The 24622-nt window shown below is 43.1% G+C and overlaps 1 protein-coding gene across 7 annotated transcripts in view; it reads right to left on the bottom strand.

Annotated features, from left to right (window-relative positions):
- Nucleotides 1-9230: 9230 nt before the first annotated feature.
- LOC125467255 (protein unc-13 homolog C-like) overlaps nucleotides 9231-24622 on the bottom strand; it is a 562058-nt gene continuing 546666 nt past the window's right edge. For all 7 annotated transcript variants that reach the window (XM_059639173.1, XM_059639171.1, XM_059639172.1 and 4 more), the window contains 3 exons: nucleotides 20465-20557; nucleotides 20182-20341; nucleotides 9231-10526 (listed from right to left, as the gene is read on the bottom strand). In XM_059639173.1, coding sequence (XP_059495156.1) covers nucleotides 10241-10526; nucleotides 20182-20341; nucleotides 20465-20557 — 539 coding nt within the window. In that variant the 3' untranslated portion in view covers nucleotides 9231-10240. The remainder of the gene's footprint in view (nucleotides 10527-20181; nucleotides 20342-20464; nucleotides 20558-24622) is intronic.

Raw genomic sequence — 24622 nt, 5'->3', positions numbered from 1 at the left:
ACACAGCAGCAACATTTGGGGGACGGGAAGCTAAGCGTAGTCGCTGATTATCTGTGTGACAAGACACTATTCCAAAAAAAAGCTGGGGGTTCGCCCGAAGTCGTGGCCTATATTTATCACTTCACTAGCATTACAAAACTGATTCTGATCCTTATCACATTGCTGTTCATAGGAGCTTGCTGTGCACAAATAAGCTGCTGTTTTTCCTACCTTCCAACCATAGCCATACTTCAAAAATACTTCATTGTTGCAAAGAACTTCGGGCTATCTAGTGACTAACAGAAGGTGCTATATAAATGCAAGCCTGTCTTTTTACTGAGTTATTGCCCAGCAATGCTGTTAGATCTAGCAACGTCAGATAAGAAGAGAGCACTGTTCTTTAAGTATGAAAAATTTTGCTTCATCATCAACTCTGAAAAATGGAGTTCCAACATGCCACTCTCACCCCAGGGCAATTAGAACTGCAATTTATTGTCACGGGTAATTTTATGAAAAAAATACAGTGAAAAGTTTTATAAATACGTGGTCTGGCCAGTGGTACCCACATTGTATGAACAAATACACGAGAAAATTGCAGGTACGGAAAATCTGATAGAGAAAACTATGGAAAACTCTAGAGGGGTATTACATTGCATTGTTACACCAGGGATTACACCATTACAGGTAACGTCCCTAGAGACAGAAACAGACCTCCCTTCAGAACTGGTTCTGTTCATTCTTCTCCTCCTCAAAAGATGGGGTGGAATTTATTTATTTTTATTTTATTTGACCTATTTTTCCAAATCAACCAGTTCGATGTTATAACACACCTTTGGAGCAGGTGGGATTTGAACCTAGGACTCCCTGGTCCAGAGGCAGGGCCACTACCAGTTTAATATCCCCCTCCCCAGCCAACAACAGCTGGAGGCAGGTTTGGCAGTGGAGCAGGTTATTTGATTGAGTGGGAGGTTATTGACTGGAAATTGGGGAGGAATGACCTAGTGGTATTATCGCTGGAGTGTTAATCCAGAGACCAAGATAATGTTCTGGGAACCCAGGTTCGAATCCTGCCACAGCAGATGGTGGAATTTGTATTCAGTCAAAATGTGGAATTAAGAATCTAATGATGACCATAAATCCATTGGTCAATTGTTGGAAAATCCCATCTGATTCATGTATATCCTTTAGGGAAGGAAAACTGCCATCCTTATCTGGTCTGGCCCATTTGTGCGTCCAGACCCACAGCAATGTGTTTGACTCTTAACTGCCCTCTGGGCAATAAATGCTGCCTAGCCAGCGATACCCTCATCCTGTGAATGAATAAAGGAATTGGGGGACCACCTCCCCGAGCTCTCTCCCCTACAGACAGGCCCTGGTGGGAAGGCCGGAGACCAATCAAGATCCTTCAACACTGACACCAAACCATCAGCAGCAGGTAGGAACCCAGCTCATCAAGTAGGCGTTAAACAAAAACAAAAACTCAAAGAACGACCGGAAGCTGGAAATCAGAAAATAAAAACAGCGAAAAGAAATATGAGTGGGCCCGGCAGCTTCTGTGGAGACAAAGGGTCTGAGGAAGTGTCACTGGAACTGAAATGTTAACTCTGCTTTCTCTCTCCACGGAGGCTACTGGGCTTGTGATGTTTTCTTTAAGTAATTTCTGCCTTTTTTTTAACCCTGCAGACATTGTTAGGGTGGCATGGGGACTAGTTGAGGAAGTGAGGGCACTGAGATTTTATTCTCAATCCAATCTGTATTTGATTGAGGGAGTCAGTATTGGGGGCAGGGGAGGGGGGAGGCTGGTCCTCTGAGAAACCCCACTCTCTGACCTCCATTCTCCTGCTTTGTTGCTGGAAGGCCTCCTCTCTGACAGTGGTCCCAGATTCACCTCTGGCAGCGAATCCAGAGACCTCCACGATGACAGTTTGAGTACAATCCTGGGACATGGCTGCCATTTCTGGTGGCATTGCAGATTGGCTGGCAGCTACCAGAGAAGGGTTTCCGCCTGTGTCCAGCCCCCCAGTGCCTCATTTCTTCAGAATAGCTTCATGCCCAGCTTAGTGTCAAATTTCCCTCGAATAGCTTCATGTCCAGGTCTATGCCTCATTTCCCTGGAATTGCTTCATGCCCAGCTCAGTGCCTCATTTCCCTGGAATTGCTTCATGCCCAGGTCAATGCCTCATTTCCCTGGAATTGATTCATGCCCAGCTCAGTGCCTCATTTCCCTGGAATTGCTTTATGCCCAGCTCAGTGTCTCATTTCCCTGGAATTGCTTCATGCCCAGGTCAATGCCTCATTTCCCTGGAATTGATTCATGCCCAGCTCAGTGTCTCATTTCCCTGGAATTGCTTTATGCCCAGCTCAGTGTCTCATTTCCCTGGAATTGCTTCATGCCCAGGTCAATGCCTCATTTCCCTGGAATTGATTCATGTCCAGCTCAGTGTCTCATTTCCCTGGAATTGCTTCATGTCCAGGTCAATGCCTCATTTCCCTGGAATTGATTCATGCCCAGCTCAGTGCCTCATTTCTCTGGAATTGCTTCATGCCCAGCTCAGTGCCTCATTTCCCTGGAATTGATTCATGCCCAGCTCAGTGCCTCATTTCCCTGGAATTGCTTCAGGCCTTCAAGAGAAACAGAACATGGCTCTGTCACTGGTAGGCCTCCTTTGCTACCACCAGACGGTATTATAAACTTCCACCCGAGATGTCAGGCCTGCTGAGTGTTTTCTAAGATGTAACCCATGTCAAATGAAGTTTGTAAGCAGTTCTCTTGTCACTCGTTTTAATACTACACCCTTTAGATTCACACTGTCTTTTCACTGACTTCAAAGGTAATCTGTTCATTGATGCATTCAGATGATAAAGTACCAATCCTTTTGTAGAGAGAGTGAACAAAATGGTTTCTCTATTTAATAAAACAAAGAACTGTGGATGCCAGAAAAGCTGAAACAAAAGCAGAGAATGCTGGAGAAACTCAGCGAGTCTGGCAACATCTAAAGTTAAAGTTTCAAGACCGGTGACCCTTCATCAGAACCAGATCTTTTAATTTAATTTCTGTCTTTTGTGTTTTGTCTATTTCAAATGTTTCATGATCTGTGTTTAATGAGCTATTAGCAGTTTTCAGCCATACTCTCATATGTCTAGATATTACTAATACAACATTATCTTTAAACAGTGATAAGCACAGTTAAGACTTGAGCAAATAATCAGGCAGAAATCATAATTAGGAATTACACCAGCAGAATTGATTAAACTCAGCATCTGTGGAGACAAAAATAGAGGTAGCACTTCAAGTCCAGTTTGATTCCTGAACGAGAGTTCAGGTTCTGAAGGGGCGTCATACTGGACTCAATGTTAATTCTGTTTTTCCCTCCACAGATGTAGCCAGATCTGTTGAATTTCTCCAACAATTTCTTTCAAATTGCTGACATTAGTAGTTATTTTGCTTTTGAATGAACTGATTTAAGTATATGAATAGGAAAGGATTGGAGGGATATGGGCCAGGAGCAGGTGGGCAGGACGTTTAGTTTGGGATTATGTTTGGTAGGGGCTGATTGGACTGAAGGGTCTGTTTCCATGCTGGATGACTCTCTGACTGATCTAATAAGCAGCTTGGCCATAATGTCCCAAGTTCTCAGATCCTGAGATAGTACAATGGTTTACAGGCTCTTTAGTATTTGGAATAGGCTTTGAACCATTACGTGGATACATGCATGAAAAAGAAGTCTGACAGGATATTCCACAGAAGCTGAATACAATCTCCGTGACGTGTCTAGCAAGTGTTTGAGAAAAGTAACTGAATTTGTTTGAACGTTTTGATGAGGAAATGGACAAAATGGATGAAGATTTCAAGACTGTGTAATTAAAGTAGACATATTGCTAAAGAAAAGCCAATCTCTCTTTCAATGAGCAGTAAAAACCTAAAATGGTGGCTCCTAAGAGTCACATGACTATCCATTGTTCAGTCTTGTGAACCAGAAGGGCAGGCAGGCTGGTATGTTCTCTCGGTGATAATCATCAAGGGAGACATTTAGAATACTTGGACAACAAACTGGTCCCTCTAAAGGTGTGACAAATCTGTGAAAATGAGAAGCAACAGCGTCCCCTGACAACCCTATTTTCACCTGCACAGAATTATAACATAATTTATATCACTTTGTGGTGAGTGATTTATCCAAGTTAGCAAAGCAGCCAGTGCTCATCTTAACGCAGTCTGTAAAATGGAAGCAATGAGATGCCTTTCTAAACAGAACTTCTCAGCAATGGTTCTGAGAAACATCTTCATCAAGGGGCTTCTCATGTAAAACTTGCTCAAGGAAGAAAGCTTTCAGAAATCAACTACGGTTCTGTTGAGGGGTTTGGTCAATCTGTAAGTGTCTCAACCGCTGATCTAGTGAGGAACTAGAAATCTTCAGTCTCAACAAAAGCCTGCTCTGTGTATTGAGTCCAAGCAACCTCCAACTTACAAATACTGAAGCGAGTGTAACTGCTGAATTCTCACTCCAAGTTTTCAATCTCTTTGTCTTCTGAAAGAGATTCTTCAAGCAAGTAATGAGCCTGCAAGGATAACAGACTGCAAATTTCACCACTATAAACATCTTTTATTCATAGCTACTTTTAATCTTTGTATGTAGATTTTATCTAATAATCTTTTTACAACAATAACATTCAGCGATAGTTGTGTCATAAACTTACCTTTGATCACACTTAAAGCTAAGTTTTGTTGTTGGTTATTTTTAAATTAGAACATTCAAAACACAACTAACAGAGTGTTAAATGAGTTATACAAATTCACAATTCATGGTCCATTCTAAAGAGGCACATGATGAGGTTGAGACACAGAAAACATGGTGAAATTTATTTATATGGAATTTTGTTAGGCATTTGGGGCATAATTGTTAGCAAAATTAATGGTTTATTAAGACAATGGATACCAAAATGCATAAGATAGAAAAACAGCACTGGTGAGTGGTTATTTGTCATACTGGATGTTAGTATAATTGTTTTGTCCTGAGGCATCAATATTTGGGTCTCAGATTTTTCTGGTGTATATATAAAAATCTGGGACTTATCCACACAGATAACTATTTCAACATTTGTAGCTGATTCATGAAATGTGGAAAATTAGCCAATAGTGAGGACAGTAAGAGAGTGCAGGATGACATACACAGCAGTAGCATGGGTACCACATGATAGGTGCCATTTAACACAGATGTGTGATGCAATACATTATGGTGGGAAGAAAGAGGAAAGACAATTACAATGAAATTCTGAAAACGTCGAGGAGAATGCAGGAACAGAGCTACTTGGGTGGGGGTGGGGGGCATCTGTATCAAAGTGTTTGAAGGGGACAGAACAAATTGAGAAAGTTGCCAAAGAAAAGTCAACGGGATCTTTGGCTTATGAAGTGGAGGCAAAAAATACGAAAGCAACTGAGTTACTGAAGAAACGTAATACCCGAAGTGTTGACAGCTCCATTCCTCCAGATGCTGCCCGGCTCGCTGTGTTCTTCCAGCCTCCCGTCTGCCTGCTTTGGATTCCAGCATCTGCAGTTTCTTTGTCTCTAATTGTTATTCATTTGTTGGGTTCCAACTTTAAGACAGTGTTTAAGTGAGTGTAGTACCAAAGAGTCTTGGCAAGATCAAGGGCAATGGGAATTGGTGGGGTGGGAGGGCCTTTATTCTGGTTGGCGTCATGCTTAGCACAAAGATGTCCGTGGCTGTTGGAAATCAGTCATTTCAGCTCCAGGACATCTCTGCAGGAGTGTATCTGGCTAATTAAAGTAGTGATGGAGAGATTCTTCATAACAGGGTCAGAAGGTTATTAGGGGTGGTGAGAATATGGATAGTCACACAGCATACAAACAGGCCCTTCAGCCCACCATGTCTATGCAGACCAACAGACAGTAAACTGCACTAATCTCATTTACTTGCCTTTTGTCCATAGCCTACTCCACACTGGCTTTTAAATGCTTGTCAAGATGCTGCTTAAATGTTGTGAGAGTACCTGCCTCGACCTCCCCCTCGGGCAATGTATTCTGTGTTTCTAGCATCTGCAGGGTGAAAAAAAAGTTTCCTCAGATCTCCTGTAAACCACTTACTCCTCACCATAGACTGATGCCTCCTGGTCTTAGATACATCTACCATGGGGAAAAGATTCTCATGATCGATCGGTCTATGTTTCTCTCTATTTTGTACACCTCAGTCAGATCCCCGCTTAACCTACTGTGCTCCAGGGAAAACAAACCCAACCTATCCAGTCATTGCCTTCATAACAAACAAGAAATGGATTTGGCATAGTCACCAGCAATGCACTGTAATGTAAAACGATAAAGTCATTGAGACTAATATCCTGCGTTCTTTTCACTTATCTCCATACAGAGGAGGGTGCAGACCCTGAGAGCCAAGAGATGGTGGCTAGGCATGTTCCAGTACTCTCGGTTCCTGCCCAACCCTCAGCCAATCCACTATGTTGCAGAGGAGATCAAACACAAGGTCAGTAGTTTGTCTAACGTGGACATCATCTTGGATCAGACCGCTGATGATGTGAGGAGAGCACGACAGCTCCTTCAGGATGCAAGAGGGATTCATGGGAGTGAACAACAGCTGTAATTTTACTGGAATTGGTTTTTATTTCCAGTTGTGGTATTGGAGCTCCTGGCCCACAGTGAGACAGTACAAAATTCCTGCAACCTTTTCCTTCCTGACCACACTGCCTTCCACATGCACATACAATTGTGTGAATATAGCAATATGCACATACACCTCTTGGTGGATACGTCCAGGTATATTGATTCACACATAGATATTCATGTACTCATGCACATAAAGCCTCCTTTGATGAGCATGACTAGCCTTAACTTTAAGACAGTGTTTAAGTGAGTGTAGTACCAAAGAGTCTTGGCAAGATCAAGGGCAATGGGAATTGGTGGGGTGGGGGGGCCTTTATTCTGGTTGGCGTCATGCTTAGCACAAAGATGTCCGTGGCTGTTAGAAATCAGTCATTTCAGCTCCAGGACATCTCTGCAGGAGTTCCTCTGGCTAATGTCCTGGAACCAACCATATTCAGCTGCTTCATCAAAGCTCTTCCCTCCATCGTAAGGACAGAAGTCGGGATGTTTGCTGATGATTGCAGTGTTCAGTAAACAATCTGATCAGCAGTGATTTTATTAAAATGTGGAGTATTCCTGGAGGATTGAATGGCCTACTGCTGCTCCTAGATTGTATGTCTGTATGGGCACCACAGTTTGTGAAGAATGTTAAGACTTGTGACAAGGCACAAAGGAGATTTGCAAGAATGATACTGGGGTGGAGGGCTTTAATCAAGTAGAAAGGTTGGAGAAACAGGAGATTTTTTTCTTCGAGCAGAAGAAGTTGGAGAAATTCACGGAGATACTCAAAGCTATGATGATTTTTGACAAAGTAGTGGTATGTTTCCAGTAACAGAAACACTGATAACCAGAGAATGATTGAAGCTAATTGAAAAATGAAGAGATGAGGGTTTTTTTCCTGCAAATTTCTTTAGTGCATGACCTGAAAGAGTAGTGTAAGTAGATGTGTTACTCTCAGAATGAATGCGATTGATATCTGAAGGCTAACAAAAAAGGGCTACAGTGAAAGGACACTGAAATGACTTACATTTTGGCCTCCTGTAAATAGCGCTCTCTTCTGCTGAATCATTCTACATTTCTATGATATCAAGAGGGCTGTTAAAGTGAAAATTGTTAAATTATCAACTTGGACAGCAACTGAAGGATAAGATTGGCAACTAAAGGAAATGTCTGAAATGAAGAATTGACTAGTTCTGACTTTTAGCATTTGGACAGCATGTAGGAATTGTAAGTGCAGTTTCCCACACAAGGGTCAAGATCTCATTATACCTTTTATCCAGTAAATCCAGGTAACATTGCACAACAGTGCCTGTGTGATTATTTACCGAAGAAATCTATGTTTACTTGACCAGTAATGCTGTCATAAAGATAATGCGCACACTCTTAATTCACTTTCTGTATTGCAATTAAAGTAAAACAGAAGTGCAATGAGATGTTTTTATAGACATATGGTGCTCCACCAACATCACATGAGAAAGCACTTGGTATGAAGGATATTGCACTTCTACTGGTCAAAGTACATTGGTGACAGTTGTGAGGATCAGGGGATTGAAGTAGAAAAGCAAGTGAATCCAGATCTTTGAGATGATCATTCAGGTCCCAATGTTATAGCAATAGCAGGACATCACAAGTGCTAAAAATCAGTGCAATCAAGGATTAAGAAACTGAGCACTTTCTGTTAGCTGACTCGGCTTTGATAGACCACCAAACAGTCCTACTGTGGACTCTCACTGGGGTATTGACAGCCATTCTGGTGCCATGAAGGTGCATCACTCAGACTTTGTCCAGTATCCTAGAACATTACCCAGAAGGTGGTTATGGTAATGAACATCAAAACTGCCATAACTTTCACAGCTAAAAACAGAGCAGAGCAATGAGGCCCACTGAAATTCCATCTAAATCAAACTTCCAAAATCATACATCTAAAAAGTAACGTAATATTTCTGTGATAATGGGAACTGCAGATGCTGGAGAATCCAAGATAACGAAGTGTGGAGCTGGATGAACACAGCAGGCCAAGCAGCATCTCAGGAGCACAAAAGCTAAAAATATGGAACGCTTCATGAATTTGCGTGTCATCCTTGAAGCGTTCCATATTTTTAGCTTTTGTGCTCCTGAGATGCTGCTTGGCCTGCTGTGTTCATCCAGCTCCATACTTTGTCATATTTCTATAGCAGATCTGGACGATGAAGGATACCTCGTCTATCTTGAGTGTGACAATGCTCTTCTCATGTTGCCTTCACTTGCGTGGAGTAGAATAGCAGAACAGCCAGCTATCAGCCCAATGGAGCTACTGATGGCAGGATTGTTGTAGCTTGATCCAAATGAAACTTTTAACATTCGTTGAGTGGTCTGTACATATTGGATGGCAAGCAAATGAGGATTTTCACAAACTTGTAGCAACTCATGACACTACTGACAAATAACTAATCCAATTATTTTAGGCATAGTACAAAGCTTGACACTGGTGCTAATACAAAGCTGTCTTTCTGTAGTAGTCAAGTTGCAGTCACATTTTCACTAAAATTGGATATTTCAGTCTTAAGAAGAATTGAGTTAGAAATGCTGAGCATCTTTCCAGCAACCATGGATTTTGACACAAAAGTGGAATTTTCCAATACTTTATTGTACAATTGTTCACTAAATATATTTACATGACATTAATTTTAACATCAGTGCAATACATAAGAATGTTGCATAATTACCAATTGTTGAAAATGTTGAAACAATGGGGTTACAGCCGAACCAATAGTACAATTTTATAAAGCAACATTATACAAGCGCATCATTGAAAATAGTAACAGCTTCACTATTTGTCAGAAACATAGTCATTTCTTCGAATCAAATCACCAAAACAGCCGGTAGCTCTGTAAACATGTGGCCTCTAAATGTGGCATAAAAAATCTTTGAATGGATCTGAGATCCCTTTGGCAACTTTTGAAAATTAACAATGCCAGTTTGCTTGCGTGAGCTGTTCTTTTTTTAGGAAAGTGGTTACAATGGCAGCTAAGCATCATCTTCACAGTGGTATGTCAGAAAAATCCAATGGAGCTAATATTAATTGCTTGCACCTTTAGGACGGGGAATATGGGTTTTTTTAAACAAATGATGAAAAATAAGAAATGCAGATGTAAAAGAATCAGCTAACTTTGTATAAGTGTCTCATTTTTGTGGAAGAATTAACAAAAACGCAATATATACGAGTAAGGTTTAGGATGTTACTTAGCTGGATTACACTTACATGCGCTGGATAGGTACAGCCCAACATCACAGAGGTAAAGAGACAGCTCCTGCCACAAATGAGGGACCAACAAATACTTGTGTAAAAACTACAGAATAGCAATTTAGTACTAGAATTCAATTATTTAGCAAATTGAAAAAAAAAACACAAAATACCAGGGAAAAATTCCCTTAGGTAATCTTGATTTGGCACTTTATCAGAACAATTAGCTGTCTGAGACACCAAAGATAATGTATTTCAGTGCTCCCTATTTCATCATCATAATTATGGGCTGAAGTACTGTATAATTATCTGCACGCACCTGCACATATTCAGACAAACATACCCACACATTTAAACAGACATGCACAAAATATAACTTCAACTTATATTTCTCACTAGCTCGCTCTATCATTCTCACTCTTCTCATTTTATGTGGTTTCTTCAGTAGATCTGGTATCTGATTTGAGGCGTACAAATTCTTTGGCCACTTCATCATTGGTCCTCTGTGAGAGTATTCTGAGGATTGTCAGTCCAGTTTCGTCCATGTAAACATTTCTTATCAGTGCATACCAAGATGCACAGCTTCCTCGCTCAGCTATGTCCCTTAACTGGATGACTGTCATTCCTATAATCCGGTCTTCTCTGGCAAAACAGTAGTCTTTCACAGAGATATGAAGCTCATAGGATTCAGGGCCATTCTCATTACTCAGGATACTGTATACATAAAGAAAACAGACAATTACTTTGGAGATCTATCTCACCGACCCCCTTAATTTCTCTCATTTATCCTCACGTGGACCCTTGCAGTTGTGCTTCCTCCCACAGTCAACAGGGACAGCGTGCCCTCAGAATGCAACTGCCATTTTAAACACAACTATGAGAAGTTTGATAGGTTTCCCTCTCATTGTTTACCAGAATAATGCATGTGGGGGGGGTGGATAAAGTGCTCCTATCAGCAACCAGCTGAAGAACTGATAAAATTACAACCAGCATCTCCATTTCCGATTTACAGAATAATACAACACAGGAACAGATGCTTTGGTCCAACTTGTCTGTTCTGAACAGACATACCAATCTGACCTAGTACCATTTGCCAGTGTTTGGCTCATAGCCCTCTAAACCTTTTCTATTCATAAACCCATCCAACTGTGTTTTAAACCCTGTGATTTTACCCACCTCGACCACTTTGTCTGGCAGCTCGTTCCATACACACACCATCCTCTGCATGAAAATGTTACCCCTCAGGACCTTTCTAAATCTTTCCCTCTAAACCCTTTCCCCATTGACCCATCTGATCCCATTGTACTCAGAGATGACCTTCTTCACTGTCCACTACACCACCTACGTTGGTGTCATCTGCAAACTGACTAACCATACCTTCTATATTCACATCCAAACCATTTCTACAAATGACAAAAAGAAGTGGATTCAGCACTGATCCTTGTGGCACACCACTGGTCAGAAGCATCCAGTCTGAACAGCAACCCTCTACCACAACCCTCTTTCTCCTACCTTCATGCAAATTTTGTCACCAGTTGGCTAGCTTCCCCTGGATCCCATGTGATGTAACCTTACCAGCCAGTCTGCCATGTGAAACCTTGTCAAATGCTTTGCTGAAGTCCATACACGCAATATCTTCTGCTCTGCCTTCGATATTCTTTGTCACCTCTTCAAAAAACTCAAGTTAGCAAGATACAATTTCTCATGGACAAATGCTGACTCTCCCTAGTCAATCCTCGCCCTTCCAAATCCACAAAAATCCTGTCCGTCAGAATCCCCTTCGACAACTTTCCCACCACTCATGTAAGGTTCACTGGTCGATAATTCCCTAGCATTTCCTTACAGCCTTTCTTAAATAGTTGCAACACATCAGCCAAATTCCAGTCTTCTGGCACCTCGCCCTTGACTGTCGATAATACAAATATCTCAGCAAGAGGCCAGGAAATCTACCTTCTTTGATGCACTTTAAGACCTCTAGCGCCTTCTCCCCTGTAATATGAACTTTTCTCGAAACATCACTATATATTTTCCCAGCTCCCTGGCTTCCATGTCCTTATCCACAGTAAAATGGTGGTGCAAGGTATTCGTTCAGTATATCACCCGACTTTCGCGGTTTCACAAACAGGTTGATCTTTAAGGTTCTCTATTCTCTCCTTCATTCCTCTTTTGCTCTTAGTATACATACAGAATCTGTCTGGATTCTCCTTAACTCTATTTGCCAACACTACCTCATGTCTCCTTTTTGCCCTCCTTCTCTTAAGAAGGAACTCTTCAGTATATTTCTACTGCCCTTATACGCTCCTAGGGATTGACTCAAACCCAGCTGTCTACATCTGACATATGCTTCTTTTCTTGACCAGAGCCTCAATGTCTCTGGTCATCCAGCATTCCCTGCACCTACCAGCCTTGCCCTTCACACTAAAAGGAACTCGCTAAACTCTCTTTATCTCATTTTTAAAGTGCTCCCACTTCCCAACTGACCCTTTGTAAATTACAGTAGGGTATTTTCCTTTTCTTTTCCAGAGATGTTTCATCCTCCAGAAGTAACATCCCATTGTAATGAGGGGACAGTGAGGGATGACCTGATTGGGGTTTATAAAATTCAGAGGAGGTTTGGAGCAGGTGAATAGCCAAGGTCATTTCCCCTAGGTGGGGGGTCCAAAACTAGAGGGAATAGGTTTAGGGTGGGTGGAGGAAGATTTAAAAAGAGACCCAAGGGCAACTTTTTCACGTAAAGGGTGTTGCACGTATGGAATGAGCTGCCAGAGGAAGTGGTGGAGTCTGGTACAATTACAACATTTAAAAGGCATCTGAATGGGTGTATGAATAGGTAAGGTTTAGAGGAATATGGGTCAAACGCTAGAAAACGGGACTACATTAATTTAGGACACCTGGTTGGCATGGATGATATGGACCAAAGGATCTGTTTCCCTGCTGTATATCTCAAGGACTCTATGATTTCTGCTCTTTTGAGCCAATAATCAACAACATATTTCCGTTCCCACATATTTAATGGTTGCTAGACAATCCATTGAAATGCCTTCTTTTCCTGCTCCCATCCATTACTTTTGATGCTCCCTCAAGAATCTATTCTTGTTCCCCTTCTTTTTCTCAATCTCCATACTGCCTCTCAGTGACATGATTCAAAAGCACAGGGTTAGATTTCACAGACATGGTAACAGCACCCAGCTGCACCTCACCACTATGAACGGGTGTAGCCTGGAGCAGGACACTGGCAGCAGCATGGCATGGGCTGGTGTAGCCTGGAGCAGGGCACTGGCAGCAGCATGGCATGGGCTGGTGTAGCCTGGAGCAGGACACTGGCAGCAGCATGGCATGGGCTGGTGTAGCCTGGAGCAGGACACTGGCAGCAGCATGGCATGGGCTGGTGTAGTCTGGAGCAGGGCACTGGCAGCAGCATGGCATGGGCTGGTGTAGCCTGGAGCAGGGCACTGGCAGCAGCATGGCATGGGCTGGTGTAGCCTGGAGCAGGGCACTGGCAGCAGCATGGCATGGGCTGGTGTAGCCTGGAGCAGGACACTGGCAGCAGCATGGCATGGGCTGGTGTAGCCTGGAGCAGGGCACTGGCAGCAGCATGGCATGGGCTGGTGTAGCCTGGAGCAGGGCACTGGCAGCAGCATGGCATGGGCTGGTGTAGCCTGGAGCAGGACACTGGCAGCAGCATGGCATGGGCTGGTGTAGTCTGGAGCAGGGCACTGGCAGCAGCATGGCATGGGCTGGTGTAGCCTGGAATAGGACACTGGCAGCAGCATGGCATGGGCTGGTGTAGTCTGGAGCAGGACACTGGCAGCAGCATGGCATGGGCTGGTGTAGCCTGGAATAGGACACTGGCAGCAGCATGGCATGGGCTGGTGTAGCCTGGAATAGGACACTGGCAGCAGCATGGCATGGGCTGGTGTAGCCTGGAGCAGGACACTGGCAGCAGCATGGCATGGGCCGGTGTAGTCTGGAGCAGGGCACTGGCAGCAGCATGGCATGGGCTGGTGTAGCCTGGAATAGGACACTGGCAGCAGCATGGCATGGGCTGGTGTAACCTGGAGCAGGACACTGGCAGCAGCATGGCATGGGCTGGTGTTGCCTGGAATAGGACACTGGCAGCAGCATGGCATGGGCTGGTGAAGCCCAGAGCAGAGACGGAAAAGTTGGACTCTCTTTAAATTATCTTTCTTTAGTTGTTATTTTAAATGAATGAGTATGACGCCTATGCATGGCATCGGTACAAACTTTTCATCGTGTTTTACTTTGAATACATGTGACAATGAATGATTCAATTCAGTTTCTAAATGGTCAGTCTATTTGTCAGACTTTCTGCACTGGATGAGTAGAAATTTCCTCTAATTAAATATTGGAAAGACTGAAGCCATTATTTTCAGTCCTTGCTCCAATCTCTGTTCCATAACTACTGGCTCCAACGCTCACTCCTCCTCCCTACCCCACAACAGACTGAGTTGAAGCCAGTCTGCTTGCAGGCTGGGTGTTACATTTGATCCTAAGATGAGCTCCTCACCTCATATTCATGCCATTACCAAATACACTTATTTCTAAATCTGTAGCAATGCCCAACTTCACCCCTTTCTCAGTTCATCCTGGGGAGGTGATGGCCAGTGGTTTTATCACTAAAATATTAATTCTGAAACAGAGCTAATGTTCTGGGGTCTGTGTTTGAAACACACAATGGCAGATGGTGGAATCTGAATTCAATTTAAAAAAATCACGGAATTAAGAACTGCCGTTTGATGTAAAAACCTATCCAGCTCACTAATGGGAAGGAAATCTGCTCTCCTCACCTCCGCCAGCCTATATGTGACTCTTGACCCACAGCAATGTGGTTGAATCTCGAATGCCCTCTGAAATGGCCCAGCAAGCCACTCAGTTGTATCAGTCGCTATGAAGCCTCAATAAAGAAACAAAACCGGACGGATCACCTGGCATCGGCCTAGGCACTGGAAAAGACAACGGCAGAAACAGCACTGTTGACCCTGCAAAATCCTCTTTACTAACATCTGGGAGTTTGTGCAAAAGTTGGGAGAGCTCTACTCATGGAATCATAGCTCACTATGTCCCGGACACCACCATCACCATCACCATCCCTGGATATGTCCTGTCCCACCGGCAGGGTGGACCCAGCACAGGGGGCGGCTCAGTGGGATACAATCAGGAAGGATTTGTCTTGGGAGTCCTCAGCATTGACTCTGGACTCCATGATGTCTCATGGCTTCAGGTTAAACATGGGCAAGGAAACCTCCTGCTGACTACCACATACAATCCTCCCTCAGCTGATCAAACAGTACTCTTCAATGTTGAGCAACACTTGGATGAAGCAATGAGGATGGCAAGGGCACAAAATGTTCTCTGGGTGAGAGATTTCAATGTCCACCCCCAGGAGTGTCTCAGCAGCAGGACTACTGATCGAGCTGGTTGGGTCCTAAAGGACAGCGCTGCTAGACTGCATGTGTGGCAGGTGGTGAGGGAACCAACAGGAGGGAAGAACAAGATTCTTGGCAGCGTGGAGGAACAGAGGGATCTTGGTGTGCAGATACATAGATCCCTTAAAATGGCCACCCAAGTGGACAGGGTTGTTAAGAAAGCATATGGTGTTTTGGCTTTCATTAACAGGGGGATTGAGTTTAAGAGTCGTGAGATCTTGTTGCAGCTCTATAAAACTTTGGTTAGACCGCACTTGGAATACTGCGTCCAGTTCTGGGCGCCCTATTATAGGAAAGATGTGGATGCTTTGGAGAGGGTTCAGAGGAGGTTTACCAGGATGCTGCCTGGACTGGAGGGCTTATCTTATGAAGAGAGGTTGACTGAGCTCGGTCTCTTTTCATTGGAGAAAAGGAGGAGGAGAGGGGACCTAATTGAGGTATACAAGATAATGAGAGGCATAGATAGAGTCGATAGCCAGAGACTATTTCCCAGGGCAGAAATGGCTAGCACGAGGGGTCATAGTTTTAAGCTGGTTGGTGGAAAGTATAGAGGGGATGTCAGAGGCAGGTTCTTTACACAGAGAGTTGTGAGAGCATGGAATGCGTTGCCAGCAGCAGTTGTGGAAGCAAGGTCATTGGGGTCATTTAAGAGACTGCTGGACATGCATATGGTCACAGAAATTTGAGGGTGCATACATGAGGATCAATGGTCGGCACAACATTGTGGGCTGAAGGGCCTGTTCTGTGCTGTACTGTTCTATGTTCTATGTTCTAACATACTTGACCGCATCCTTACTAATCTGCCAGCTGCAGTTGCATCTGTACATGACAGTATCGGTAAGAGTGACACCACGCAGTCCTTTTGGAGACATTGAATATACCCTCCGTTGTGTTGCATGGCACTATCACAACGCCAGACTCCAGGAAGATCTAACAACTGAACTGGCCATCCCCATGAGGCTCTGTGGACCAACACTAGCAACAGAACTGTACTCCAGCATAATCTGCAACCTCATGGCCTGGCATTTCCCTGACTCAACCATTATCATCAAGCCAGAGGATCAACCCTGGTTCAATGAAGAGTGCAGGAGGGTATGCCAGGAACAGTACCAGGCAGACTTGATGATAAGGTGTCAATCTGGTGAAGCCACCAAACAGGACTACAGCATAAGCAGCAAATGGCAGACAGAGATAAGCATTACATCATAGAGTCCACCACATCCAGTTGTGAATGGTAGTGGAAAATCAAACAACTCACTGGAAGAAGAGGGTCCACAAATATCCCCAACCTCAATGATGGAAGAACCCAATACATCAGAGCAAAAGATAAGGGTGAAGAATTTGCAACAATCTTCAGCCAGAAATGCCAATGAATGATCTATCTCGGCCTCCTCCAGTGGTCCCCAGCATTACAGATAACAGTCTTCAGCCAATTCGATTCACCCCACGTTTTATCAAGAAACATTTGGAGATACGGGATATTGCAAAGGCTATGGGCCCTGACAACATTCCAGCACAATACTGAGGGCTTGTGCTCCAGAACTTACTGATCCCCTAGTCAAGCTCTTCCAGTACAGTTACAACACTGACATTTATCTGACAATGTGGAAAATTGCCCAGGTATTTCCTATACACAAAAAGAAGGACAAATCCAACCCACCAATTACCACCCCATCAGTCTACTCTTGATCATCAGTAAAGTGATGGTAGGTGTCATCAAGCAGTACTTGCTCAGCAATAACCTGCTCAGTGACACCTAGTTTGGGTTCTGCCAGGGCCACTCAGCTCCTGACCACATTCCAACCTTCTTTACACAGAGGGTGGTGGGTGCCTGGAGCGCGTTGCCAGCGGACGTGGTAGACGCAGATGCGTTAGCATCTTTTAAGATATATCTGGACAGGTACATGGATGGGCAGGGAGCAAATGGACACAGACCCTTAGAAAATAGATGACAGGTTAGACAGAGGATCTCGATCGGCACAGGCTTGGAGGGCTGAATGGCCTGTTCCTGTGCTGTAATTTTCTTTGTTCTTTGTTGGGTGAAACATGAACAAAAGAGCTGAATTCCAGAGGTGAGGTGAGAGTGACAGGCCTTGACATCAAGTCTGCATTCGATCAAGCGTGGCATCAAGGCGCTCTAGCAAAATTGGAATCAATGGGTATCTGGGGCAAACATTCTGGTGGTTGGAGTCATAGCTGGCACATAGGAAGATGGTTGTAGGAGGTCAGTCGTTTCAACTCCAGGACATCGCTGCTGTTCCTCAGGGTAGTTTACTAGGCTCAATCACCTTCCACTGCGTCATCAATGACCTTCCCTCCATCATCAGATCAGAAATGGGGATGTTTGCCAATGATTGTACAATGTTCAGTGCCATTCATGACTCCTCAGATACTGAAGCAGTCCGTGTTCAAATGCAACAAGATCTGGACAACATCCAGGCTTGAGCAGGGATGTGGCAAGTAACATTCACATCACACAAGCCAGGCAATGACCATTTCCAATAAGAGTCAATACAATCCTCGTCATTCATAGAATCCCTACAGTGTGGAAACAAGCCATTCGGTCCAACAAATCCACACTGACTCTCTGAAGAGCATTCCACCCATACTCAACCCACTCCCCTATCCCTGCAGTTCCCAGGCCAGTCCACTGAACTGGCACAACTTTGGACTGTGGGAGGAAACCGACACAGACACAGGGAGAATGTGCAAATGCCACACAGACAGTCACCCGAGGGTGGAATTAAACTCAGGTTCCTGGTGCTGTGAGGCAGCAGTGCTAACTACTGAGCCACCGTGCTAAATAATCGAGGCTGACGTTTTACTTATTCATAGAAACCCTATAACATGGAAACAGACTATTTGAGTCTCCACCGACCCTTCAGAGAGCATCCCACCCAGACCCAACCCTACCCCCATAACCCTGCAAATCCTGTGGCTAATTCACCTAACCTACAAATTCCGCACACTATTGCGTTACTATTACCGACTCTCCCACTATCAACTTCCTTGAGGTTACCAACTACCAGAAAATCGACTGGACTCACCACATAAATGCAATGGTTGCAAGAGCAGGTCAGAAGCTAGGAACACTGCAGTGAGTAACTCACCTCCCAACTCCCAGAGCCTGTCCACCACAAGGCACAAGTCAGGAGGGTGATGGAAAACTCGCCACTTGCCTGGATGAGTGCAGCTCCAACACTCAAGAAGCTTGGCACCATCCATGACAAAGCAGCCTGCTTAATTGGCACCGCATCCACAAGCATCCATTCCCTCCACCATTAACACTCAGCAGTAGCAGTGTGTACTATCTACAAGATGCACTGCAAAAATTCATCAAAGGCCCATTTGAAAGCACTTTCCAAACCCACGACCACTTCCATCTACAAGGACAACAGTAGCAGATACATGGGAACACAATTACCTGCAAGTTCCCCTCTAAGCCACTCTCCATCCTCTATTTGGAAATATATTGCAATTCCTTCACTGTTGCTGGGTCAAAATCCTAGAATTCCTTCCCTAAAAGCATTGTGGGTCAACCTAAAGCATATGGACTGCAGCAATTCAAGAAGGCAGCTCACTACCACTTTCCCAAGGGCACTAACGACAGGCAGTAAATGGTAGCTCAACCAGTGATGCCCACATCCCACAAGTATATATAAAAGAATCTGCTGCCAAAACTGTCATTCATGCCATTGATACCTTGAAACTTGACTATTCCAATGGACTCTGTGGTCTTCCACTTTCTGCCCTTTGTAATCTGGAAGCAATGTAAAACTTTGCTCCTTGTGTCTTAACTTGTCACAAATCCTGTTCCCGTGTCACCCCTGTGCTCAATGACATTGCACTGGCTATTGCATAAGCAGCATATTGATTTCAAAAATTTCACCTTTGTTTTCAAATCCCTTCATTGTCTCATGCCTCCTCCAACTCCACGACCCTTTGAAGCATAAAGGTGTATCTAATTCTGGCCTTTCCTGCATGCCCAACTTTAATCCCTCTGTCATTTCCAGCTGTGCCTTCAGCTGCCTAGCCTCTAGTCTCTGAAAGCCCTCCCCAGCCCTCTCTGCCTTTGTTTGAGTTAATATTTCCTTAATAACTAACTTCTGGGCCAAGGTTCTGGTTGTCTGACTTAATACTATGACACCAAGTTATAGTCCAAAAGGTTTATTTCAAAACACACGTTTTTGGAGCCTTGGTCCTTATTCCCTACAACCTGAACTGTCTTCAACATTGCCTGACAATAGAGGCTCTGAAAGTTTGTGTTTTCAAATAAACCTGTTGGACTATAACCCGGTGTTGTGTGGTGTCTGACCTTGTCCACCCCAGTCCAACACCAGCACCTCCACATCATGACTTAATACTACTTTAGGCAGCTCTTGTCATACCCGGCTTCACAATCTTTCTGCAAAGCACTTTCGTGGTATCTGTGGGAGTTAATGAGCAGTTTTAACAGATAACTCTGATCTTTTCCATCTTACAAGAAAGCTTTCCATTCCATGACTTTTCCTTTGACTCTGCATGTTCTGATCTTATTTATTGGTCTTTTTTCCCACACTTTATCCTAGGCTTTTTGGAAACATAGATCTGTTGCACCTACATTTTCCATGTCTCCTCTCTATCATCTTTTCAAAAATGCAATAAAGTTGGTCTGTCAGTCTTTCCTGATTAAATTCAAGCTGACGAGTCATTATTATATTTCTGATTTGTACATTTTTTTCTACTTCATTCTTCGGCAGGGATTCTAATATCTTATTTGATGTTAGGTTGACACATCTATAGTTCCTACCAAAATCTGACTCAAATGTTATAATGTACCGTTGTGACTTACACACATCGAAAGCACTGGCTTAGAGTTAATTGAGCACTTGAAAGCAGCTTGTAAGAAACTGATAGGAAAAAAAAATCACACAATTACTTACAAGTGAAACGTCTCGTTGTATTTTGGGGACCAAGCATTATTTTTTGTCTTGGTGGCAAATTTTCTCTTCTTGTCACTGAGGTTTGGCCCAACCACATGAATTTCTACAAATGGCCGAAACATAGCTGTGGTTTGCCAGTTCAGCTCGTTGACAGCAACAACTGCAAAGAGAATTCAAAACACCACAGGGCTTAAAATGGTCACAACAGTTGTGTCAGTGCAATTCGCCTGTTAAATAATATTCTGAAGATATTATCTTTCCTGGAGTGGGTTGTGATCCTTACTTTTCACTGTGACTTTGTGGTCTCCTGTCCCAGGATGCGTAAAGAGATCCACATGGACTGAAACTTCTCCAAATGAGCCGTTTGTGCATTGAACTGCAAACATGAAAAACAATGTTGGTAAAATCAGAAAACAAAACTCCTCATCTCAACAGGAAGCTAATAAAAGTTCAGATAGAATCATAATTACATAACCTGCAACCAGAACGCATCAATCCATCACATAATTCCACAATCCATATTTAATTATCGTACAGAATCCCTGTTCTGGGAAAATGATAAATTGTTAGTGAACTCACTGCAGAAGGTACAAGTCTCAGGTTGAAGGTTCTGTCTGAGTTTATATCCCAGTGCAGAACTGAAGAGGACAAAGCATTGATGTTCCACCATGTGTTGTTACTGCGATATTGTTAATGATAAAAGACAGAAGTTTTGTTAAGTTCGGCCAGCTGAGAGAAGGCAAAGCACCAGGATACATTGAGAATCCTGAAGGAATTGAGAAGTGATACCAAGAGGGCTCTCAGAATCCAGCTTTTGCCGGATGATTCTATATAGGCGTGAGTTGGACTCATTCTTAAAAGAGCGAGATGGGACAAACCTAGATAATCACAGATCAGTTAACTGACCAACTGAGCTACGAAAAAAATCAGAAGCTTTAACTAAAAATAAATAATCACACAGAGAAACAGAAAACGTCAACACAGGATCATTGTTCGCAACAAACCTCCAAAGAATTCTGTGAGGAGGTAACACACATGGTATGGTGGAGATTTTGAGCATGTGTGGTGCCTGAGCTTTTAGAAAGCCTCTGACAAGGCACCATATAACAGATTACCAAAGAAGATTAAGAGGTATTGCATTAGGAGAGGATTGTAATTTGGAATGACAATTGATTGAAAGACATTAAAGCCACCATCCATACCGTCATAAGCCTGTGAATAAAGCTATAAGAATTTTAGATTTTATTCCAGGAAAGGTAATGATGAATGTACACGAACACTGGGCATGACCTTTGTTACAGTATGGTGTGCACAGAAGCCTCTGCTTAGTGACACAGTCATTGAGATTTGACTGAAAGTATAATACGTTCTCTTGGATGCTGCTTGGTATGAAGAAAGATTTGAATAGTTGGGTCTTTTCCATTACAATTCAGATTGCAGGTGATGCAAGAGAAGACACAGAGATTCCAGTAGTAGAAGGGTTAAGATTAAGTAGCCATGGACACAAAATTAAATGCAAGCTGTTTAGTAGTGAGGCCTATAGAAATTTATCACATAGGGACTTGAGACTGTGAAATCACTCTAGAATTAGCAGTTGAAGCAGAAACTAACAACATTCAGGATGTAACTGCAATGGTGAATGAATGAAATATGTTAAAGTGCTACGAGAACAGGGTGGATAAATTTCATATAGACAATTAGCTCTAATGTAGTGTAGGCAATATTATGAACCAAACCAAACCTCTGTCAAATATATCAGGAAGATAGCTTAGACCCTGACTTTTATGTTATTTAAAGGCAAGTGTAAGGTGCTGTGATCCAGATATAATTCCATTGGTTACGCTGCTTGGCTTTGAGCAAAACATGCTTGAATCTTACTCTACAGTTAAAATACAATCAAAAGAATTGATCTAACTTCAATTCTATTGGAAACTTTAACAGAATAATAGATTATTTAACTACTAAACAGCAACTGCTCCAATACAGTAACTTGCCATTGACACACCCTTGACAAAGACAAATTTAGTAAAAGAGGTTTTGTTTGGCCATGTTTGACTCTGAAGCCACATTTGACCACTGCAGAGCAGCAACTGGATTTGACTGCCAAGAACTTTATGATGTTGCGAGTGCTTCCAAAATATCCTTAAATTTATGAACAATAAACCGCTAAATTTCAGTTAGGTTTTTCAAGTTCTTTTCCAAAACAGAACTCTGTCATAAATCCAACTAGTTATGCAAGCACAAACATTAATAGGTCATGTTTGGAAGACAGTGTGTGAAAACATAGCATACATTATGCTGAACAGCAATCACTTAAACAATTTCTCCAGTGATCACAGAATCCCTACTGCATGGAAATGGGCCCTTCAGCCCAACAAGTCCACACGGACTCTCAGAGCATCCAACCCAGACCCATCCCCCTCAAGCCTTTCTGAGGACCCCGCCTAACCTACACATCCCTGGACACTATGGGGTAATTTAGCATGGCCAATCCACCTAACCTGCACATCTTTGGACTGTAGGGGAAACCGGAGCACCTGGCAGAAACCACGCAGTCATGGGGAGAATGTGCAAACTCCACACAGACAGTCGCCCAAAGGTGGGATTGAACCCGGGTCCCTGGTGTTGTGAGGCAACAGTGCTAACCACTGAGCCACCGTGCCATTTTGTTTTATTTCTTTGCTAGTTTGAGAACTAAAACATCAGTGGTAACCATTAACTAACTGAGATAGTATAAACATACATTATTCATTCAAAATGGACTGCAGTATGTTTTGTTTGACATTAAATGTGGTAGTGTGGCTGAGTGATCTAACGTGCTGGATTTAAGCTCTAGTCTCTATTGAGTTGTGGGTTTGAATCCTACTGTTACCAGAAACACACATAATGTACCCCAGGCAGTTGCCTCAAAGGATCTGGGTAAGTTGAAACTTGCAGTATTTACTTTGAGCAGCACAGTGGCTCAGAGATTAACACTGCTGCCTCACAGTGCCAGGGACCCAGGTTTGATTCCACTCTCTGGCATCTGTCTGTGTGGAGTTTGCATGTTCTCCCCATATCAGTGTGGGTTTTCTCCGGGTGTCCCGGTTTCTTTCCACAGTCCAAAGTTGTGCAGGTAAGGATGGATTGGCCATGCTAAATTGCCCTGTAGTGTCCGGGGATGTGCAGGTTAGGTGCATTGGCCATGGGAAATTACAGGGATAAACTGGGAGGTTGACTTGGGTGGGATGCTCTTCAGAGGATCTGTGCAGACTTGATGGGCTGAATGGCCGCTTTCCACACTGTAGGGATTTTATGATTCTATTGTTGTCTTGAAAAATTCAATTTGTAAACACAACTAATACTGTAATGCAAAGCTGGCAATAATGAGTTATAAAGTTGGTTATGCTATCCTAGCTAAGTTTCTGGAACTCTGCATACTCGCTTCCAAAATTTGGCTGAGGATTCCAAAGCAGACCTTACATTATTCTAAAAACATTTGGAGCCAGAATAGTTGCAGAAAATTTTTAACTGCTGCAGGTGCAAAGTTGGAAGAGGCATGAGATGGCTCCTCCATAGCAACTCAAATCACATCATGCCGATGTAAAGTACTCCTGAATACATGACCTTCCTCCTTAGATATGCAACAAGTTGTTAAGTGAAGCAATGGACCTTACATGACACATTGGCAAAAAAATACTGCAGTATTATTAAGCCACGGTCTTTACACAGACTCTCATGTTATTCTCTTTGAATAGTGATAGGCTCTATAATGTATATTGTGCTTGCAGGAACACATAACAGCAGCTTTTACATCTGGTTTTGCAGCACAATTGTGGCTATTTTTACACATAAGTGCCTGTTAAGTCTACAGTGCTTCTGGATGACAGCAGACACAATCCAATCTGCGATCTGGTATGTTGTCTTTTCAGTTTCCTCTGTCATTGTGCCAATGCAACAGTACCTCCAAATAAAGACATTTGGTAATTTTTAATGCACTCTCAACTATTTTTGTGACAACAGTATATTGGGGATTTGAATATAAGTACTCCAAAAATTCCTAGATGTAATTTTCTGAACCTCATGTATATAACACAATTTTAACATGTTTATATTGTCATTCTAACCTTGTTGCACAGCATTTCCACATCACAGAGCTGTGGCACTAACAGTACAAACTCAGGGTCAGGGTACAACATGACAATATGATGTAGTGGGACAAGACTCGTTATGGCCCATCTACTCCCAAGGACACCGACCCAATCTAGTTATGACACTACCACAAAGTCTGATTTTAGGGCCAAACATTTGGATAAGGCCCATTAGATTACAAAGCGTTACAAAGTTTAATTGCCCTGTGCCCAACTGAAGTGATGCAATTGATGTTACTCAGGCTCAATGTACTCTTCACTTGACAAATGCGCTGTGCTCCAAAACCTTATGATTTCAAATAAATCTTTTA

This window comes from Stegostoma tigrinum, chromosome 33, assembly GCF_030684315.1.
Source record: "Stegostoma tigrinum isolate sSteTig4 chromosome 33, sSteTig4.hap1, whole genome shotgun sequence".
Taxonomy (NCBI): domain Eukaryota; kingdom Metazoa; phylum Chordata; class Chondrichthyes; order Orectolobiformes; family Stegostomatidae; genus Stegostoma; species Stegostoma tigrinum.
This window is presented reverse-complemented; position numbering and strand designations above follow the sequence as displayed.